Consider the following 23,008-nt stretch of genomic DNA (forward strand, 5'->3'; position numbering starts at 1 on the left):
TTGACCTGGCAGCTTGCTAGAAGAGCTTGTGCTGCAGCGTGTCTAAGCTACCACGGAAGAAAAGTAGATTCAATAAAGAAATACATCCATCCAAGCAAACTCTTTTCTTCCCATTCTGCTTGTTGTTTCTCTGCTACCTCTTGAGCAACTGCAAGGAAAGAGATGAGCATTACAAAGTATATTTAGTCCAAACTACATGTCCAATATGTCCAGAACTGATTTAAATCCCAAGAGGAAGATTCTGCTATATTCACAGAGTTCTGCTCTGCTCTTAGATGCTGCAAGATCTCGTTGCTAACAATGTGTGTGAAGAACAAAGGAAATCCACACAGACCTTTCATGTGAGATATGCTAGGATATACGCTTGAGGACATAAAGCTGGGCTTTGGTGAAGGAAGCCATAATAGTAAAGACTTCAAACAGCACACTGAACCTCAGCATCTCCCCATTTGCAGTCTGTGGAAGGCAGGGGCTGATGTCATGCTGCTACTGGCAAATGTATTTCCCATCACGTGGGCCCACATTGCTCCAGCTGTGTGCAGGCCTTAGGCTGAACCGCCACCACCATCACCACCACACATGGCTGATCCTTCACACATAATTCTGACCCTTAAGCAGCTGCTTTGGCCAGAGCTGGATGCAGCCACATGCGGTGCCACGGGCTGTGTGTGGACAAGCAGCAGCATCACTGCCAAGAGCTCATAGAGCCCACTCTCAGACAGCCAGAGATGTTCTGTAAGATCATGCATGTAGGGAAAGGCTATCGTAGGCCATAGAGAGGTGGGTAAGGCAGTACTGTGACTCAGTACTCAGTGCAGCAAACGCATATGGGTCTTAACTCGTTGTAACTTCTTTTTTTCCCCATTTTATCCTTTGAGACTCTGAGACCAGCTTTATTTTGGGGCTGTCACAGAATGGTGTGTCTCACACTTAGTAGAGTTCTGTTTTGATTGGCAAAAGCTGTGGCCGTATAGTTAAGCTGGTAATAAACTACTAACTTAGAGTGTTTTTCCCAGTTAAAATAAAATCCACATTTGTTTTACAGAAATAAGAATGTCTTGCAACTTCCTAATTACAGCTTTAAATGCCAAATTATTTCAAAAATCATTATAAGCAGCTAAAGAGATAAATGAAAAAAATGTTTTATCGTAATTATACAACTATGAAGTTTTCTAATACAGAACTATTTCAGAATTTCCATTTGTTTAAAGTGCCTTGTAGATTTCTCCACAGTTTTTTAATTGCACAATCAAAATCAAACACCTGTTTGAAATTAGCATACATCCAAACAAGAAAAAAAGGCATGCATTTTTGACAGTGAGAATAATTAACCGCTGGGAAAGACTATCAAAGGATATGATACATTCTCATTCACCCTCTTTAAAAGCTACCTCTTTCACAGGCAGGTCTGTTTTTAAAAGACACCATCTCTTATCCTGGGGTCATTTATTTGAAGTTCCACTACCTGTGCTATGCAGGAGATCATAATAATGATGGTCATTTTTTGCCAGAGATGTCAAAGAACATTTCGGCTCCTGGGACACTCACATAGCAAATCCCTGAGCTCTGGCTCCACCAGCCTGCAATCCCTCTTTCCTGCAGAGAAAACAGCCAGCAAGTTTCAGAGATATTTGCCCCCATTTGGTCTGCAACTGTCACGTTGCCCCTAGTACAGCCCTCCACCTGGCCTGGAAACCTCTTTACTTGTTAGAATAAGAATAATATAGTAATTGCTCTGAAAATGTTTTATAAAAGAAAAAGTTATCCCACATATTTTATTAAGATGTAAGAGCCCAATTAAGAGGTGTTTTAGCCATCTTTCATTGATTTCACTACCCCAATACCTTTAAAAACACAGCTGTTTCTTCTTAGACTTAAATATTTGGACCTTTTTGCGCCAAGAGTTGTTCAAATACTGAATTAATCACTGTCCCAGGCATGAATAGCTTACATACCTGCTGCAAAGCAGTGAGCCAAATTCCACTCCAGTGCAGAATTTTCCCCATTTCTGCCCTGAGTATTCCACCCCCTGCTGCTCTGTCTGGGACTGCCGACTAGACTTGCCTCTCACCTCAATAACCAGAGGAACTGGGAGCCCAGGGGATGTCCCTGTGCTCACTAAAGGACAGAGCCAGTCTGAGGGTTCATCACCTAAATCCAGCCTACCTTATTCCCAGCCTCCAGGCACTGGATGAGTATAGATCCTAAGCAGAGGAGTTATTGCTGGTCTAAACAGTACTTATAAGTCAGGTAGCACAAGGGGACAAAGGGACTGTGCCACAATGGCTTCTTTCTGCTTCCTCTCTATCCTCTCTTCTGCTTTCTTCTCATTCCACAGCTCAGTGGAGGCAACTGCAGCTCCCAGGCAGCAGGCAGGATCCTCAGAAACTCTCCTTGTTGTATCTGTAATTTTATTCAGCATTTTTAATTTCCCCTCAGTTTCAAGGGACGAACATGTAGCTGTGGTCTCAAGTATGTTGTTATGAGAAAATATTCAGCCCAAAATACATGGTCTTCATAATACAGAGCATAACTAATAATAGCAAGGAGGTGTTGTTAATATGATGCAAGGAAATAGGTTTTCACTGTAGCATGTCACAAAGGCTGCAGACAAAATTACCTCAAAAGTCATGCAGTATGATTTGTTAGACCTTCCAGTCACTCTCAGGCAACACAGAACTACTCTACAGGTTGTGTCCTACGCACGTAGTTTTTTAAATAAGCATTTTTTGTCAGTGCTGTCCAATGCTCAGATTTTTACTGAAAGATTTTCCACTAACACTTTGAGAGAATTGATTCTAAGTATCACTGTGAAATTTTAATCAATTTCTTGAAATTGCAAGTGTATCATTGCGAAGCGACACGATAAAACTTCTAGTTTGTACATTTTTTAAATGTAGAAGAAGTCAATAAGAGCAAATCCATGTAAAAAAATTGTCTAAAGTTCAGGCATTCCAGATTGGAATTTGTAGAATAATTCACTTGGCATGATTTTAAGCCTCTTCGGCCACCTTCAGTTCCTCGGCACCTTCACCATTACCCAGTCAATATATAAGCTATTTTTTCCATTACTTCAAGCGAATGTGGGCTCATTGTGCCAAAATTTGCACCAATCAAAGACCATTTTACATCTCAGTAGTTCAGAGTAGTTCATCCCAGGGAGAGCTCACCAGCCACACTTGGCAGTGTGCTTGACCATTTTTGCCCAGAAGAAGAGCAGCCTTGTGCTGACCCAGTGTATGAGCTGACCAAGCCCCTCCTGCCTGCAGTGTACCATTTAGACATACCTACAGTCACAGATCAGCTGCTGCAGGAGCCTTCATGCCAAGAGGAGGAATTATAGCATGATTAATAAACAGCTTTGCCTTTGATGACAAATAGGAGGGAAAATATTGTGAACACAACAAGGTAGCTACTAGAAGGAGGATTGCAATTTTAATGTTGTGGTTAGAGGGGTTCTCCCTGAAATCTTCAGGATCTGTAATACTGGAAGGGTTTCTTTCCCTTTAGAGAAGAAGCCATTCAACAGACGTGGCAGGGTCAGGAGTTTGACTTCTCTGCTTTTGCAGTCATTTCTGTCTAGACTCACCATGGCAGAGCTCTATCTGCTTGACTGCAGCACCAACCCACCTGGCACCTGTCCATTTTGGGCCATGATTTGCTTACCACTAATGTAATGGTACTTAATGAATTAATCCTATGGGGTTTATTTGCATATGAATAAAGTATCTGCTATATCTTTGTATAAATATGCCTTTGTGCTAAGCAGATGTAAGAAAAGCCAAATGAAGTCTCCATAATGTCAAACTGAATGGGAGTGCTTGTGGAATATGGACGTTTAAAAGGACCTAAGTATTAAAGAACTAGGCACCTGAAAAGGAAGTTCTCTTAATTACAGCCATGATGTCAAGACAGAAACAAGGTAGTTATTGAACGGGAACTGCAAGGTTTTATTGCTAATTTAATTAAGAGCAACATTAAATTCTATTGAAAAATATTGTCTGTTCTCATGCACCAAGGCTGAATAACATTAGCCTGTATTCAATAAAGGTCTCAGGTGCCTGCAACAAGAATTAGGTGGAGCTGAGTTATGTAAAGTCAAAGTCATAATCCAGTGACTCACGATGGCTTTCCATTGTAAGCCAGGGTCCACAGTGTGCCCCAAGTTATGGTGTCCTCGTCATTCTCATCAGGAGATCTGACATTAGCCCTGGTGTCCCTTCCTCTCAGTGATGCCAGAGAAGGAAACAGATGCGCAGAGGAGTGGTGGGGCAGCACAGTCTTCCCCAGCTTCAAGTTCTGACCAGGAAGTTCTCTGGGGGTAAGACTTTCCAGAGTATTGTCATCTCTTCCCCACTGTGTATACTCGGCCACGGCTTCTACCTAATTCTGGATTTATTTAAGCTCACCAGGTGAATTTCTGTTCAAAAGAGAGGTGAGTCCATAGTCAGTAGGTTTTTGAGATGTCTTTCTGAAACAACTCATTTTCCATTGTATTGGATAACAAGCTCAGAAGCCTCACTCAGGGGTCTGGGTTGCACTCCCAGCTGGTGGGCACCTGAACCCTCCCCTGGGTCAAGCCCTGTGAACTGTGAAGAAAATTTGTCCACAACAGTATGACTGGCTTAAATATCTCACAGGACAAATAAACATCAAAATTGTGATGCCTAGTGCATAACAAAAAAATGTAGCTTTTTATCGACACAATAGAACATGGTTTAGCACTTGTTTATTAAAAAGTCAATTAATAAGATTACAGTTGTCATTAATCTAATTTATAATCAATGTTTATTGAATGTGTATGTCCTTGACTTTTGTAGAATTAAAAGGAAAGTACATGGCAAGTCATGCTATTGCCTTATGCAGTATCAGACAACACACTTTTGAAAAGTCACAATATTTGCTTCTCACTTGATATGTCTATACTAAAAGATGATGTACAGCTGCAGGTGTATGTCTGTCCAGATCAGCTAGTCTAAAAGGTCGCAGCCACAGTTGCTAGTGTTGAGTTTCTTGAACTTTATGTCTTGCAATGTTTGACAAGTACAAGATAATAACAGCTTCTTTAAACATTTCTTTATGTCAAATTATATATCATGTAATGAATAAGACAGTGTGCTCCTGTATGTGCAGTTCACCATAATCTTTTAGCATAAGATTGATGGCAAGTGTTTACGCTCTGGTACATAAGTGGCTTAAGTGATTAATAATGATCACATGAGCGAGTGTGTGTGAAACATGGAAGCAGAATACCAGAAAAGCCGCTGTTAGCACGTCCTGACCACGTCATCCAAATACTCTGCATTTACAGCACCCTGCAAAGGTAACAGGGGCATTGCCTTTGCGCCCAGGAACAAAGCCTTCATTAATTTGCTTTCTATTACTGATTATTTTGTTATTACTAATATACAAGGGGGGAAATGAAAAAGCTTGTCTGGGTTTGTGCTCTTTCCTGGAGTGCAGCATGTCTTAGAGAACAATGATGTGTTGATTACAAGTTCAACCTGACTCGGAAGAAGTTAATTCTCCAGTTTCTGAATCTCTTACCTACTATGGAACAATGCAGACTCATGCTTGCTTCTTGCTTTGTCTCTCTCTTTTCCAGTTCTGTCTCTTCTTTTCTTCCCTCTGTTTTGTAAGTTTTATTAGTTATTCTACCATAATTCTACAAAAATACCCCATTATATGAAAGGATTAGACACTAAAATTACATAACAAAATTGCATAAAAGTTCTAGTTAGTACTTTTATTAAGCAAATACTTTGCCATGGATAAACCAGTAGTTTATCAACCAGTATTTCTCTTTCACACATAATCTCTCATAAAAGCCTGACTTCTGTCCCTCATAACATGAAATAATGATGGGTACAAGCCAAGTGCCCCTGTAATTGCTGCATTTCCCAGAGGTTTGCCTAATTCTGAGGGTGGTCAAGACGTTGCCTGCCATATCTAATTGCCCCAAGCTATTCAACAACCAAGATTATTCAAGGAGGTAAGAAACCTACACATGACATCTCCTACCCTTGTCATCTATCAGTCATGGATCTTGGCTCATCCATAGTACAGAGGGACAGATAGGCATGTAGTTTATACAAAGACATAAGGAGTTTCTGAGGAACTTAATCAGGACTTTCCCCCAAACAGGTCACTGTTGTTGTATTTAAAGAGTTCAGGCTACTCCTAAGTATCCCTGATTGCCCTGGGAGTTGAAAGCATCCATCTCTAATACAAAGGCCTTAATTAGTAAGCTGGCTCTTTCACTGGCTGTCACTTGGCAGTTCTCATTCCCTCTTCAAAGACACCAAGTATGGCAGTATGGAGCTGTCTTGTCTTCCCTGGAGAAGGCAGTGCCAGGAGCACAAGCAGTTGGCACACTCAGCCCCAGAAAGACCCCCTAGTGGAAAGGAGAATAAATTTCCAAATAAATACAGCCAATATAGTGGCTCATCTATGTCCTGTGATCTCCCTGCCATCACACATATGCAAGGCACGCTCATGTACTGTGGTCCCAGGAACCTATACTAGGCACCACAGGCGTGGTGGGAGCTTAACTATCTACATATATTTTTTTATTTCTGCACCAATAACTGCAGGCTGACATGTATTCTTGTTTTCTCTTGATGCACATGCCATTGGGGACTGACCTGTATTAATGTCCTCAAGGCAGATTCGTGGCTCCAACTAGAGGCTGTCTCTCCCTGGAGGGCTATAGCATCCTGAGAAGGAGCGCATGTTTCTCGTCCTCAGAGCAATGCTCCAATCTTGAATCATTGAATATTAAGGTCAAGGGCAGGATATTCTCCACTATAATTCAATTAAGTAGTAATTGATAAGTTACAAAAAGAAGTTAGCATATACTTTAATTTTTACTACTTTATGTAGCTAGTACTGTATTTGTGTTATCATCTGTCCAATCCACTCAGAACTTATTAAACTTTCACTTCTCTAGAGAAAGCTGTTAAGAAACTTTCCAATTAACCATTCTGTTTATTATTTCTCCATTTACCCTTGAAATCTAGCTCTCACCTTTCCACCCACTTGTCCTAGTGCCATCCACACACATATGCACATGTGCACATATGCACATATCTCAAGTGTACCACCAAGTCATACATATCTCCCTCGTTAAATGATTCAGCTTACCTAGTTCATGCCTGCTCAGAATGCAGAAATTATCAATTCCATTTCAACCTACTCACACTGTTTCATAAATATTATCCTCACTTGGGCATATGTAGTTTTGGTCAAATAAACTCCACTGATACCCAGAGAAGATCCAAGCTCTGGATTACCACCTCAACCCTGAAGTGCAACTCTGAACCTCAGAAGCATCAAGACCTCTTAGATCAGTCCCATCATTATCCATGTACCTCTATGTTTCCTTTGCAGACAGTGCTCTCAGAAGAGCTGCAAGTCTTCGAAAGCTCAGCTGAGATTCACAAAATGACAAAGTTGTCTGAGGTGAGACTGTGCTGGGATTTAAGCACCTTTCCAAGTCTAAGACAGAAATCCACAAATTCCACGTATCTTTAGACATTTACACATTTTGCCAATCCAGTTCTTTGGCCCAGTCTATGTAACCGAGCAGAGCAATCCTGATGGTGCTTGATCAGTAGGTGCCTGACCTAAAAGTACAGTTACAAGGTCAAGTTCTTCAAAAAGCACAGTGGGCTCAGCCATGGGAGATGTTACCCCTTTTCTTATGACACCTTAATGGCTAGAACAATTCTTCAGTCCTGGTTCATGAGGCATTGGTGTAGGCCTGGAAGAGTGACTTTATAGACTAAGCTGACCTCACTGAGAAGACATGAAGGTCTTGGCGTCAGTTTTGTGTTTTATCTAACTAGAATTTCACATAAAGTACACAAGTCCCAATCTATGGTTTAAGGGGTTAAACTTGTTCTTACTCCAGTGTCAAAATGCTGGGGTTGTCTTCTGCAAAGTGTTCTGTTTTTGAAAGCAGCAGATTAGGTTCCTCAGTGCACAAGAGAGCTGCAGAATATGAAAACTGACCTGATAAAAATGTGTCCCTGCAACCCAGCATTAAGTGTTTAATCCCTGTGACAGGGGAAGGGTATAGAACCCAACTCAGTCATTGGGGTTTCCTATTAGAAAACTTTGGCAGGTCCCTATTCAACATATTGTCTCTTTCAATTCTCATTTGCAGGTCAGATGACTAGAGAGTTTAAGTGTTTTATTCAGAGGTGCCACTAAGCACCTAAAATTTAGTATAGTGACTCCAAACGTTACCATATTATCCTACCTTTAGGGATCTAGTTCATACTCTGTCATCCTAATTTTTCATTTCCAATGTTAAATAGACCTTTAAAGCCTGTAGCCTGTTTCTGTAGCCTATCTACTGTCAAGACAAAAGTCACTGATGGATAAGAAGGAACAAGAAGTTGATAACAACAAATATTTGAAGCATTAACGATGTGGCCTGTTGTCACTGTCTCCTAGCAAGGTATCTGGGTACAGAACTTCCTCCCACTCCTCTCCCTGTTGCCACAAATTTAGGTTTTATTACATTCAACAGATTACAGATGCCACAATATGAAAACTAACGTAATTATTGCAATTACAGTTCAGATCATAGCCATGGGACACATCTCTCATGGTATGGGATGTGTATGCCTCATATAACTGCAGTAACACAAGCAAACCCAATATATTAATTTTAATCTCTGTATTATATCAGAGTTGAGCCTTTCATGACCATGGGCCTGCCACCTAGGATCATACCTTCTTTCTGTTGCACAGCTTAAAGAAATAACTAGAAACTACTAGGAATGAAAGTATTAGCTAGAAATATGCTATTGAGGCTTAGTAGGCAGCTAAATATGAATCATTGCAAAAATGCAACACCTCACTTATTCCCTTTTACTTGTAAGTAAAAGCCGAATATTTTGCCAATGCTTTAAAGGTGTTGTTTTCATACTATAAAGAGAAGTAAGAGGATTTTTAAAAGATAGCTTATCAAATTATAAACAAAAAAGATAAAATTATTTGCTTTGTTGTTTTAAGTATATAAATACTTACAAGTTCGGGCACCTGTGTTCACAGATCAGTCTAGAGTCCTATTTTGCAATCATAAGATACGATATGCTGGCTAAATAACTTAAATATAGAACATAAAATCCCATTCCAAATCTGAGAAATGCTAACAGTATTCCACTTGTATGTAGATGAAATATGCTTATTCTAATATTCAAATATTTACCCTAAATTCCGACTTTGAATGACTGTACGTGTTAAAATGACAGACCCAGATGTTTAACCTGTTGGACACAGGAATACAGCTGTTTGAAGGTAGATTTCTGTAGAAAATCAAGTAACTTAGCTAAATTTTAGTTGATGTTTAGCAACAGGTTTAAGTATATTATGACACACACTAAAATCCCACTAATTTTTAATGAATGTCTGTATTAATAGATCCTCTCTATTTATCCTCTGCATTCTTTTTGCAGGTCATATGGACTCTCCTGGGCTCTCTGTAACATTTTTCTGCCATTCTCGAGAGGCTGATTTAATTCAATGACTTTCTTTCACCCACAGTCCTGGGCCCATCAATTACCCCAACCCCTTTTCTTGCTGTCCAGTCAGCTCAGCTGGGTCTTTAAAAACCAACCAAATATTTTGGCTTGAAATAAATGAAAGAAACCACTTCCAACTTGCACATTGCATACAGAGGACCACCATACAAAGGTTCTCATGGCTCCAGGATGTCGTGACTCACAGATAAAACAAGAGAACAACAAAAGATTCCTCAAAGCACACATTTCCTGGAGTCCCCAAGATTCAATTAAGAACACAACCAGGCTTTCCCATTTCTGTGGTGGCTGAACTGCTAAGCTCTGCTTGCAATAAGGCCTGTGTTCAAGATATTTAAAGTTATTTAGCTATCTATCTCAGATGCTTAAGCATTTGGACTATGTCTGATTTAGATTTCTCTGAAAAATAGACATTACATGTCTCTTTTAGGACCAAAGTTCTGGCAGAAGTAAACTCCCCTCAGATACGAGTTGCAAATAAAAGTATCTACCCTCAAATGGAAAGCACACAAGCTATTATTTTGAGCAGAGAAGCATTTTCAGCTTAATTAAGCTGAGAAATAAGGAACCCACATACACACAGAGGTCCTTGCAAGCCCTGGGGATCAGAATGCTCCTGACAACAACAGTAGCCTAATGATTAAACTACATCCTGCTGGATGGAAGAGCCAGGTTTGGTAAAGCTGAAGATATTCAAACATGGGTTCAAATCTTGTGGTTTAGCAGATATAACATTTACCTAAGAGGACAGGAACCTGGTTTTTGGTCCTTGCTCTGAATTTTATGAATTTTGCTTTAATAAGGTAAATTAGATTGAAGAAGGTTTTGAACTGAAAACCGAATCTAAATATTCTTCTTACTGGCATGGTGTTTTTAACTATTAGACTAAAATGTGTCTCATGTGCTTGTTCTCTCTGGTCCCAGGAGTTTGGTACCTGACTGCATGTTGACAATTTCAGTAGGACATATGCAGGGTGCTGTCTTCACCTTTTGGGCTCTCCAATTGAGGACCTTGATCCTGTCAGAATATATCAGACACTACTCAAGAGCTCACGCTGTACTGGGAAGCAAAGCAATATGTGACATCTCTGTCCCAGTGAAGCTGAAATTTTGAACCACTTAGACCAGGGACTTGTCACACTCTAGAGAGTGAACCACCATCAGTAAGGGAATGTCATGCTTTTTTTTGAAAAGTGCCTATAAGCATCAAGAAAAGGCTAGGTTCTTTTAGCATTTGTGGTCTTCAGGTAAAGAAGGGTTTGTGATCATTGTTTTGGACTTACACAGATTCAACATCAACCCTGCTTTAAGTCTAAGCCTAAGCTTTTTATTGGATCTAGCTCCTAATGCCTATTTAATTAATTTCTTTATCTCAATTAACATTTAGCTCCTATACACCTTTGAACATCTGGACCAGTATCACAGCCTTCTGTGTCACTCCTGAATGTTTCTAGCCCAACACTATCAGTCATTTATGGACTGCTGTCAAAAGTTTTCAGGGTATCCAGCCATCAGCATGCGCACTGGCAATAGAACACCCACACATTTGCTCACTCTGCTGAATGCACCGCTGCCAGTGTGCTCCACAGTTCTGTCCCCCTGGAGAACATAAATGCCAAGATACATCGTGTATCAGAGTTCCCTAACAGCCTGAAACATGTAAATAAATTTTAGAACTATTGTAAAATATTTCAGAGCTAAGCAAAGAACTAAAAAACTTCACTATTATGTAGCTTCAGCTATATGTTGCAACTAAAACTTTCACAGTTGATGTGGTATTTCACAGTGGCAGTGAAACAAATATAGCTTAAAACAACACTTTTTCCTTCTTAAATTCTAGGCTGTCAGTAACATTATGTAGCCTTGGTGTTTCTTTTAACAGACTACCTACGATGACATTTGTGGCTATCACTCAGAATATTGCTGAAATGTAACATAATCTATCTATTCTTTTCTTTCTGGACAAACTTGGTGCGTGACCCAGCTTGGGAGACCCACGATGATGGAACACCAGAGCCGCCCGTGCGCCTGCCTCTTCCGTGGGATCATCCTGGGCTCTCCTGCGGGCAGATACCAGGCTTTCCTGCTTCACCCAAACCACACAAAGTAGCCTCACTGAATGCCAGGGCTATTCCCTGTATTTTCTCTTGGTGTTTGATCAGCTTCAGCTAACAAGCCATGGAAAAATGCAGTAAACCTAATTCAGACATGCTCAACACAGTCATGGCACTCCTTTGTAAAATTTATTTAATGCTTTGTAGATATGCTTAAGCAACACGATGAAAAAATGTAATTCAAAGGCTTTGTCTGTAATAACAATCCAGTGAAGTTATCAGTCATGTTACACAGTCCTCATTTACAAAAACCAAAAACATTTGTGCATGTGAGTGAATGGTAAGACGCCTGTGGCTGTGGCCTTCAACCTCTTCAGGGTAGAAACAACATATCTATTCTGCTATGCAGTTACATCCTGAAAGTTACATGATGTTACCAAAGTCAAAGCCTTACATTTTTCAAACAGTGGTACAGCTGGAGCTCTAAGTCAAAACAATGAAATAAAAATTTGGAAAAAAATGTTAACTTATCAACAGATGTCATACTTCTTAGAGCATTGGTTAATTACACTAGCAGATTATCAAACGTAATATCAATACCAAAATACTGACTTAGTTTTTATACCGTTCCTTGTGTTATGTATGACACAAAACCTTAGAAAAAAAAATCCCAGAGAAATATGAAGCTTTACTGCAATAGAAATTAATGCAAGAAAATGGTGGTTTTAAGTACTAAAGAGATATGAAGCATTGTTTCTTCATATCCTGCTAAGGAGCAACAGCTGTATTGGATTTTAACTTGACATGCTTCAGAATTCATATTCATATAGGTATTTAATGATCCAAACATAATGGTCCTATATAGTATAATTACTTACATGAAGACTCAACTTCATATGTAATCTTTTAAAAAGATGCTTCAGTGGAAAACTCGCTTTGGTTCTAAAAATGAATAAGCTCTTTAACAGTGAAAATGCTTTGGAGGGGTTGGAGACTATTGACCATGGATCTTGAGCACAGTTGACAATCAATGTTATTCCTTCTTGACAGATTCCTTGTTTCTTCCTCCTTCGGAGTATAACCAATACAAGGAAAACAGGTAGAGTGCAAGACAAACCATCAAATCATAGTGGTAGAGTGTTGCAGCAAATGAAAGAAAGAAGAAGAAATAAAATATTTTGCAAGCAATGTGTTTTAAGCCTGGAAGCTCACTAGGTAACTTAAGTGCTTCACTCTTCTGGTTAGAAACATCTGCAGAATCGGAAATGTGCTGGCTTTCCTTCTGTGAGTCATCAAGCCAGTTTAGCGTTTTCCGCTCAGTTATTAAATGGTCAGATTGAGAGCTTCTCCCTCCAGCTTCTTCAGCAGGCTTACTAATTGAAACCTCTGGCCTTGATGACTTCTCTTCTTTGAACTCTGCTTGATGGAAACTTTGACCTATATTCCTTCCTCTTCCTTCTCTAGAAATCTCTATGTCTGAAGCTTCAGGAGAGATGTTTTTATTAACAGATGTCATTTCATTCGGTACACTTAAATTGTACCCTGACTCAGCAGCAACCTTGTCAATGACTTTGAATTCAAAGTGTCTATACAGATGCTCCCTACCTCCTGCCACAGTGGCCCCTTCAGAAGATGCCACTGAAGAGCTTTTATGATGGTAACCTGGCACAGCATTTGTACCAGAAGGTGGCATTTTTGTTTCAGCTTCAGCACGTGAATAGGAAAGTGTGCCAACACGGCTTTCTTCCCTACAGAGCACTTCTGCTTCCTCACCGTATAGATGCTTCTGGACGCTTGGCGGATATTTAGATACTTCTGAATATAAACCTTGCTGCAAATCTGCTTTCTTTTCTGTACTAGAAGCCTTTACTGCTTCTCCTCCAGGTAGAATATTGCCAATGTCTGGTTGTGCTTTGGCACGTTTTTCCCTGCTATTGCGTACAGACATCGTTTCTCCTTTCAGTGTCTCATGTACACGTGCATTATAAATACCTAAAACTGATTCCTTTTCAAATTCGGTGTCATATAATACACCCACTGTGTTGAGTTGACAAAGAGCATAATGTGAACCATCATTTCTCCCTTCATGTGTATCAAATGCTGTTTCCTTTTCCTCTGTGGGCCTGTCACTTAGTGCAGTCTCTTGAGGTAGCTTAGCAATTACTGCTTTTTCACTGGCAGACATTTTTTCTGGAGCACTTTCTGATGTTGTTTTAATTATATAAGATGTACCTGTCTCCGCTTCCTCTGTGATACCCTTCTCAGAGACAGAAGACTTTTCCTTTGTGGTAGCTGAACCCCAAGCCCCTGTGCTCCCCCTTGCTTCCCACCGAACCTCACTACCCCATTCGTGCCACCTCTGCTCTGTGGGGTTTGCTTCCCTTTCCTTTCCTATCAGTCTTCCTTCGTTTGTGTTGCCTGACTTTCCTCTGTCTTTTAACCTTGTGAATCCTCTGTGTTCCCAAGTGTCTTCAGCTCTCCTTTCATCCCACGGAGGGGATGCCGGGGGATCTGCCTGTGCGGGCCAGGGTGCCTGTTTGTTGTCTTCAGCTGACAGAGGCGTTGTGTTCAACGCTTTGGCGGCGTGTTTTCTCTGTGACTTGAAAGACTTGGGTGCTTCCTCCTCACCGATTAGTGCTAAGTCTGCTACTTCAATTACTTTCTTCTCCTTACCTGCATCAGTGTTACAGTTCTTTGCTGACACTTCACCAACTCCTTTTTTTTGTGTATATCGGCTTTTTGCAGAATCTATAGAGGCATCATCACGTGCAAAAGTGTCAGCATATAAATCTCCTCTGAAATGTACCCGATCTTTGCTTTCAATCATCTCGATTTTTCCTTCATTTTTGTCAGTGTCTGACAACAATGAATCCAGAGTTTGGTGAGACATTTGTGGCACCTGGTGTGCTGGAGCTGGATTAGCATTGCCATCCAGCGTCCCTGCTACGCGTGCATTTAATTGCATGGATTCATCATGCTCTGGAGAAATGGTTTCTGGTCTCGTTTCATAGGCCCCTTTCAAGGCATCAGCAGCATCCTCACTGATGAATAACCTCTCCATCATCTTACTTCCCGAGGCACTATCTGTTTTACCTTTTGACATATCTGTTTGGCTCTCTCCTTGTTGGCTTGAGACAGTAGTCATAGTATTGATAGCCTCATTCTGTTTTGTCCCAGGAAAATATTTTGCTGATAAAGGGCTTTCACTGGTACCAGTACGATCCAACGACTGCTCACCGCTGTTTACCAAGCCAGCAGCTACTTCCTTCCCTGATGACTGAGTATCATAATCTCTTAGGGAATACTTAACTTTATCTTTTAATTCTCCTCCTGTCGCTCGTGAAGTGTTTTCAGATGAGGAGCTGATGGGCACAGGGTGTCTCAGTAAGTCACTGCTGCTTTCTATACAGGTTAGCTTTTTCTCCAATCTTTCAGCTTCACTTGGAAAATTAACTGGTTCTGTTGTGTATAAATTCCTTTCATCTCTGGAAGAGGTACCTCTAGCTCCTGTGAAGTGCTGATTTAGCTGAAACAATAGAATAGGAAAGAATGATCAAAAAGCACTTTGCAAAAATATGCCAAATTAAGGAGGCAGGATTTTGTTATGGAAAGTTTTGTTTTCAGTAACAAAGCTTTTATGGAAACGTGTTCCAAACCATTTGCAAAATTTGCATTGTATGTATTTTTTAACATAGGTAATGAGCTTTATGGTGGTGCTGAAAGGAGCAGGAAATAAAACAGCATTCAGAACCCTCTCTCTTTATTCATGAGTTCAGTAAGCTGCTAGTGCATTTTATACAAATTAAATCTGAAGAGAATATTCCCTTAAAGGGAGGCTAATTCATTCTCTACACATGCAGTTCTAGGTTTGGAGAGAGGGAGGTGAGTGGGGGAGGATTGGCACTTAAATTAGGGCATTGATACAGTACATCAAAGCCTGGTAATGTACAGTATTGTCCAGTAAAACAAAGACACATTTCACACTGACAAATACTGTAAGGATTATCTGTGCTTCATTTCTCCCAGGGACCATTTTACAGGCTTCAAACCAGACTGTTTTTTAGACAATCTGGTAAGACATGAGTTGGAAATGAGATTAGCGAAGTAAAAGGCCAGAAACTAATCACTCTCCCTCCTAGCTCCCAAATATGATATTGTATTATTCAGCTATGCCTGCTTGTCATTGCACTCTCTTCTCACTTTAGCACAGTCACACTGATAGCACTGGCTGATCAATTAGAGGCTAGCTTCTTGGGCACCCCTTTATGCATTTGCACTTGCTGTAGATACCCCATTACAGTTTCTCTTATTAATATGTTTTCTGCAAAGCCTCTGCAAACTATTAATAGTAAAACGTCACTCAAAGAAAAGTGAGGGAACTAATGTCTCTGCAAATTCTGTTTTAATGACCCTCTGCCAACCAGTGCTCAAGTGTATTTGAGTTCTTCGGTGATGCCAACTGTCAGGATTTAACAGCGAGATGCCTGTGTTTTTTTCCCCTCCTCATAACTGACATTTGCATGATCTCAATAATTATATGCAAATCTTACGATTTCCCCTTCTTCTCACATAAGGCTCATGTTACTTGTCAACTGCACAGCTGTCTTGTGAGCCAATGCCTGCGCATTTCAAAGATTTGGTTGTATTTCCATCTATTATAAGCCTTCATTGTTTAATTCATTAAAGGGCACATAGTGCAAATTAACATCTAAATTATAGCTCCCCCTTCATTTATTGTACGGACAATCCTGGCAATTGATAAACAAATGGTTATATTTGATCCTCCTTTTTCTAAAAGGGTGGACTGAGAACAACAAGGAATTTTAGAGATCTTCTTTTTAATGTTTCACCATTAAAAGAAAAAAAAGGAGACATTGACTTTCAGGCAGTGAAAAGTCCCACAATAGGCAACAATTTTCAACTTTTTTCAAGTAAAAGACAAGAAAAAATTATATTCAAATAAGAGGAATTTATTCTCTATCAATATGAAAAAAAAAAGAATGGTTCTCATCTTCCTCTCCTGTCTGATTCAGCATTCACATTTTCACAGGTGATAGCTATTATAATCTATGATTATGAATTTATGCACCCAAATGATATGAGCTGAGAACAGACACTGAGAAGAATAGATTGCTGTACGTGTCTCATTTATTGCCATTTTTTCTTCCATACTGAAAAATGCAAGCCAAACCTCACACACACATGCACATGCACAAATCCAAATAGACTGAGTGTTCACTGAGTGTGAAATTTATTTTAACAAATTTTATGTCAAATACTGATATAGAATAATCTGCTACTATAAATATAAGTATATTTATTTTGCTCATATAGCATGCTACATAGTTATCCTTTGAAAACCCCCAAAACAAACAGTACTATAAATATGAGAATTTTACTAAATACCAAGCATTTATGGAAGAATATTCCTATCCTAGAAACTAGGAGGAGAGATTTTTTTGAAATGCTACTCTTCTAATTCCTTCAAACTGTCATTTAGAGCCTCTGGTAAAGGAGTAAAAGGGAGAAGTAATTAATTTAAGACTAGAAAAAGTTGCTGCACTATAGTGAAATCAGAGCACCTTCTATTGTTGAATCAGTTAGAGATTCAATGAAAGTAGAGACCAAGGCTTTACATTTGTAAATTAGTACATCAGTCAGCTCTGTTAAAAGGGAGCATTTCACCAGCTTTGAAGCGTAAATGGATTCATATCATTTAATACTGTAGATATAATTGTATAACACTTACCAGCAACTCTAATTCTTTTTCATCATCTTCATGATCATCCTGGTTGTATTCTGCATTTTTATCTTTTATATTTTCATTAGCTGGTTTGGTGTCTTTGTCTTCTGCTTGTGAATAAACAATCTCTGGGATGTTTGCATCTGAAGAGTTAACAAAAACATACTTGAATCATTTACATGAGGTTGTTTTTCACACTATTTTTTTTTTAATTAACATGTGCAGTAAGGAAGAACTAATTAAACCGGGTGTTGTACCTGAAGTCCTTGAATTATTCCATGTGTCATTGTCAGATGTTGCCAATATTTCTTCTTTGCTGTTAAACAAAAAGAAACTTCCTGTGTTATTCTGCAAAAAAAATATTGTTCTAATTCCTCTTAGACTCAGCTATAAAGACTACTAGTTAATTACACAACATTTTGAATGCTGTTTGATATTCTGAAAAGAACAGCTTTATAAAAGGTAGTTTTTTGGGTGACCTGATATTAAGTCTTGGTTAAAGAGAGAATCAGCCAAGAAAATGAAAATGTGTTGACCTTCAGATTACATTGCAAAGCTGATTGGTTTTCTCAGGCCTTTTCTGAGAAAGCAGCACAAAGGTGATTAGATGGGTCAGTGACAGGAGAGCGTAACTTTAGGGTCAGGCAGGGGTCTGGAAGGATATATGTGTTCAAGAGACCGGGCCTCTCTCTTGCTTATATTTCTGAAATATTTGTATGTATACAGAGATTGCTAGAAAAATATGTATTTGTTACCTGAAATAAATAAAAAGATTCTCCCTGTGTGTATACAGTATAAATCCTGTTGCTAAGCTGTGCCTGGCCAGCAGGAATGAATTCTGCTTCCCTGCAGCTGGTGTAATTTCTGTTGTTGCTTTGCTGGCTGTGAAAACAAAGGCCAGGTCCAACATGACAAACATCTGCAGAGAGATGCTGAGTGCCTACAGTCCTCATCAATATCAATGCAAAGTGATAGCAGTTTGAATCGCAAGGTTATAGGGATGTAACCTTTAGATGAATAGGAAAAAAAAAAGTAAAAAGAATGTCACTTACGTAAAATGTAAATTATTATATCACTCCTAATGATTTCTCTATGAGGAGCAATTTTTTTTTTCTCTAGGTCTTAATCTATGCATTTTTCAACCAGCCGTCCACCTCTGTTACTGAAAATTGCTTTCTAATTTTCAAATATTAGTCTTTTCCCTTTCTATTTTATCTTAGTGTCTTTCCTTTGAATTGATATAACATTAACTCTGCCACCTAAATGCTTAATTCAGAAGGAGGTTGCTAAATTTATACTCTGTTAAAAGAACCTAGACATCGACTGTCACCAACTTTTTAAAATCCAGCCTTTCTAGGGAATGCCAGACTAAAGAATACAGAAGATGCTGTCAGTCTAGCATCTGATCTCTGACACTGGCCACCACCAGATACTTCAGGGGAAAATGTAAACTTCTTGCAGGAAAACACTTGGAGTAATTTGCACTACCCTATTAAATTTCCTCTTGGCCTTTTGTTGCTAGAAGCTGTCCTTGAAGCACAAGATTTAACACCCTCTCAACAGTTCTTTTTCACCATTAATTGCAATAATGCTGAATATTCTTGCTATCCATATGAATGTCGTGTCACACTTGAATTCTGGTTCATGCATAAGCCTCCACACGTTTCTCACCCTCCTACTCACACCAAGATTTACTCTCCCCTGTCAGCAGTTGCTATAAACTGCATTTCGTCCTGAAAAGGCAGGCAGAGCCACGTCCCTATTTTCAGTAGATCTGTGGGATTTCTAAGGTAAACCATTAATGCTTATTACTTATACACCATTGTTATCTTTTTCTTCTTTTTTATTTTGTTAATCTGTTCAAATGCTTGCCTTAGAGTTACACCTTGTTTGAAATTTTCTTCTGCCCTTTTGCATCTTTTTCACCCACCTCCTTCCATAAGCCTAGACACTGTGTAGGTTGGGGATTAACCATGACGCAGATGCATTAAAGCATTTAGGTGCTAATACAATGTCTGCAAAACCCCCAAATCAGTAGCCAAGTCACACATAACACATGAGCTGAGTCAGTCACCCCAAAATAATGATCCCAAAACCACATGGGCATAGCAGGAAACCTTCTATTGCTATCCAGTGGAGAAAAAAAAAAATGTGTCAAAGCTTTTCTTTGAAGGTAGCTGGCTACCTGCAGTGTTCAGCCATGTGGATGCAACTTTTGGGAAGCAGGGATAGCATCCTTTGCTGCTAGAAGAGGCCCACATCTACTTCTTAAAGGTATGGAGCTCGACACGTATTTTTCTTTCAAGAAGCATTCCCAGAAGAAGGGGACAGATGTTGATGCTCATATCTATCATAACAGTCTACTGGTAGCAAGAGCTCACATCCAACGTGAGTGGCAATTTCAGCTTCTATCCAGCCCTGATGTGATTAAAAACACCACAGCACACACATCCAAAAATTACCCAAATTACTAGGATGCAGACCATCCAGGGAGAAACTGGAGGGCAGATTTACCTACTGTTCTGGAAGCTGGATGTACAAGCAGGATCCATATTCTCTAGTTTACTCTTCATTCCTTACAGAAAAGAGAAACTCGATTCTGTCCCCGATTCCCTGTGTTCCCTATCCAGTGATTATTTTTCCTTTTCAGTGTAAAACATAGACCCATTCTTTTAAGAAGGGTGCTAAGGAGTACTTGTTTTCTGAACCTTTAAATGAACAGGTATAAAGCTGCTTCAAGCTGGATGCTTATGGGTGTGTACCGGCATGGTGTTTACCTTATCTACCCTTAGTTGTCTAAGCACCTGTGCCCAGGCAGTCTTGTGCATCACCCCTATCATCAGCTGTGAGAGATTAATGCTTCCAAAGGGAGATTCATTCCCTCTGTCAAGGACATCACGAGAAAGATGGAGTGACATATCTTTCAAAGGAGCTTCTCTGCCTCTGGAAGAGATTGGCCATAAAGGGAACCTACAGTGACTGCCTTAGGCTGGAACCATATGTTTTAGATAACTGAAACTGGCTGAGTGAATCCCACTTTTTAACTCTAAATTCAAACTGGAACCTAGATATTGAGTTTTAATGGCTGGGGGTGTAACACAGAGTGCACAGTCTGAGTCCCTCAGTTTTATTTTTGTTGTGATCAGAGTTCAATTTGTCCTTAACTCTTGTTCTAGCAGCATCTGGAGACCTGGTCCTCAAGTCTATTTTCACAACTGCAACACAGGTAATAAATAGCAATGATAATACAGCCTGATGGCCTGGACCCATGCTGTAGGGCTTATAACATGAGTTCTTGAACGTTGCACTGAATTTTATAAAGGTCGCTGGTTTATAGCTCAGTATTTGCACAGGCCTATCCTGCAGATACCTGGGTACAGTGAAAGTCAGTGTAACAGTTATTTTCCTTATTTTTCTTCTACATCAGAAATATCTGCCCTCATATAATTATTCTAGTGGGAAATCTAAAATTAACTTAAATTGAGGATACAGCTACTGCAGTCTTTGCGAATCACAAGGACCATAAAACAATAGTAGTTTAACAGCACTACTGTAATCTAAGAAGTGGCATGAAGATGTTGAGACTGTGGGCAGCTACAACTGCAGAACAATCTCAAACATACATATACACTCTAAAGACTTAAATACTCCCCAAAAGCCAATAAAAACTTGCCCTTTCATCAAACAGTAACAATTAGATGGGAGAAAAACTCTACTATCAAAACAGATCATCATTTGATCACGGCTTTTCCACAGTGGGCTTTCCCCTTGTGGTCCATGGAAAGCATCTGTCTAGTTAGCACGTTTTTTGACTGACTGTTTTTTCTTCACATTTTTTCTGAAAAACTTGTAGCTCACTATCAGCATTTCATTGTAAGATTTTTAATTATAATATTAATTCAGGTTTTGTTTCCAAAATCAATCATTTCACTGTGTTGTGGGGGTGGTCTAAATGCACCTATATTGTGTAGTAAGAGACACAAGATTTGTGTTCAATTAAAAAATGGTTTGGTTTTGTTTTGTTTTTTTAATTTTTTAGTGAGCTGGGTATTCTAACAATGTAATCTGTAAAAATTAATTATATTAGCTGGCACTGTTTCCCTCCAATGTGAGTACCTGTATACCTGCAGAAGTTCAATTGCCTTTTCTCCTTCAGATGAATGGGGTACATTTTTACAATGAGCAACAGGAACTTAAGAATTTCTACCAGCTTCAAAAAAAATACTTAAGCACATATGATTAATTCTTGATGGAACTGACATTCACTTGGACTGAGTGATAAAAAGAAATCAAGAATAAAAACAGGTTATCACAATAATTTTGCAGGTAGAAAAAAAATGGCAAGTTCAGGGAATAGTTAATATGACTAAGAGGAATGAGAAGTTGATGGACATTATACAAAGAAGTTCAGAAATCCCAAAGTTACTTGGAATTTGCAACCCAAACAGAGAAAAATGGTTGAATTTGAGTGCTAAAGATGTGACGAGTAAATAAAGAATATCTAAGTGATGAGAAAAAAAAAAGATTAATTGGAGCAATAAGCAATATTGCTTTGACTTCAGGAAGGGTTGGGTTATAGTAAGACATGCTAAGGATTTGGATTGCATCTTTACAAGTTAAACAGGATTTTTTTTTAGAAGTGAGGTTTGATCAAGATTTCAGATAACGTACTAATAACCCCACAATGAAAAGACTTCTAAACTTTCCTACCACAGTGTTAGTAGTGGGGCAGAATCTTTTAGGAACAGAGATCTTACAGGGCATCACTCAGAGGAAAAGAGATTTAGAAAATGATACTGTTTTATCCAGTCTGGAAGCAGAACTTGGTGTTTAAATACACTCCAGTTAAGACAAGCAGATAATCTCTAACACAAAATACTGAGAGATGGAATAGAAGAAATCACATGTTAGTTTAAAATCTTTGTTATTCAAATCTATCAAATTGGTGCTGATACTACTGCAAAAGTATCAGAAGAGTAGGAGAAATAGTAGCTATATTTAGGAAAAAGAAGAGAAGTAGTGTCAGGGCAACTACATGCTCAGGTGTCTTCAAAAAGTTTTCACAACAGATTTAGAACAAAACTTAAATGAGATAATAAATACAGATAAACGGAAAATTGCATAAAAATGACGATCTCACCTGATAATATCTGTCTTTGGTAAGATTACTATATTTCCCTTGTCTAAAAATCAGTTATCTATTCTATCTGGACTCCATTAAAGCATTTGTTGTGGAGCCACAAGGGAAATTTATTAATTAAACCGGAGAAGAGGGAGATGAGTACAAGAGCTGGGCGGTGGGAGAGGGGCTCAGTGCCAAGTGGGGCGGCCCCATGAGCTGCGCTGTGTGGAGCTGGCAGATATCACCGAGGAATTGGAGAGGACCGGTCATGTAATCAGACTTAGTCAGTCATGTTATTACAGACCAAGGCACAAAAAGTCAAAGTTAAATTAAATCTGTAGCAGATAGGATGCTGGGAGACACCACCAATGCAGAAGAGGATTGAAAGAAATGGGTGGCCTGGAGGATCAGAATAATAGATAAGGGATAAAATTCAAAATTATAAAGTGCCAGGTTACACATTTAGGGACTAGGAAGAATTTCCGACACAAAATGGGGGCTCAGGAACTGGAAGAAAGAGATGAACAAGAAAAATCTG

At 39.3% G+C, this 23,008-nt stretch overlaps 1 protein-coding gene across 3 annotated transcripts in view; it reads right to left on the reverse strand.

Annotated features, from left to right (window-relative positions):
• Nucleotides 1-11,775: 11,775 nt before the first annotated feature.
• The window catches only part of PPP1R3A (protein phosphatase 1 regulatory subunit 3A), a 40,203-nt gene continuing 28,970 nt past the window's right edge, over nucleotides 11,776-23,008 (reverse strand). For all 3 annotated transcript variants that reach the window (XM_065048742.1, XM_021288293.2, XM_005502953.3), the window contains 3 exons: nucleotides 17,606-17,664; nucleotides 17,355-17,491; nucleotides 11,776-15,131 (listed from right to left, as the gene is read on the reverse strand). In XM_065048742.1, coding sequence (XP_064904814.1) covers nucleotides 12,639-15,131; nucleotides 17,355-17,491; nucleotides 17,606-17,664 — 2,689 coding nt within the window. In that variant the 3' untranslated portion in view covers nucleotides 11,776-12,638. The remainder of the gene's footprint in view (nucleotides 15,132-17,354; nucleotides 17,492-17,605; nucleotides 17,665-23,008) is intronic.

This window comes from Columba livia, chromosome 1 (genome assembly GCF_036013475.1).
Source record: "Columba livia isolate bColLiv1 breed racing homer chromosome 1, bColLiv1.pat.W.v2, whole genome shotgun sequence".
Classification (NCBI taxonomy): Eukaryota; Metazoa; Chordata; class Aves; order Columbiformes; family Columbidae; genus Columba; species Columba livia.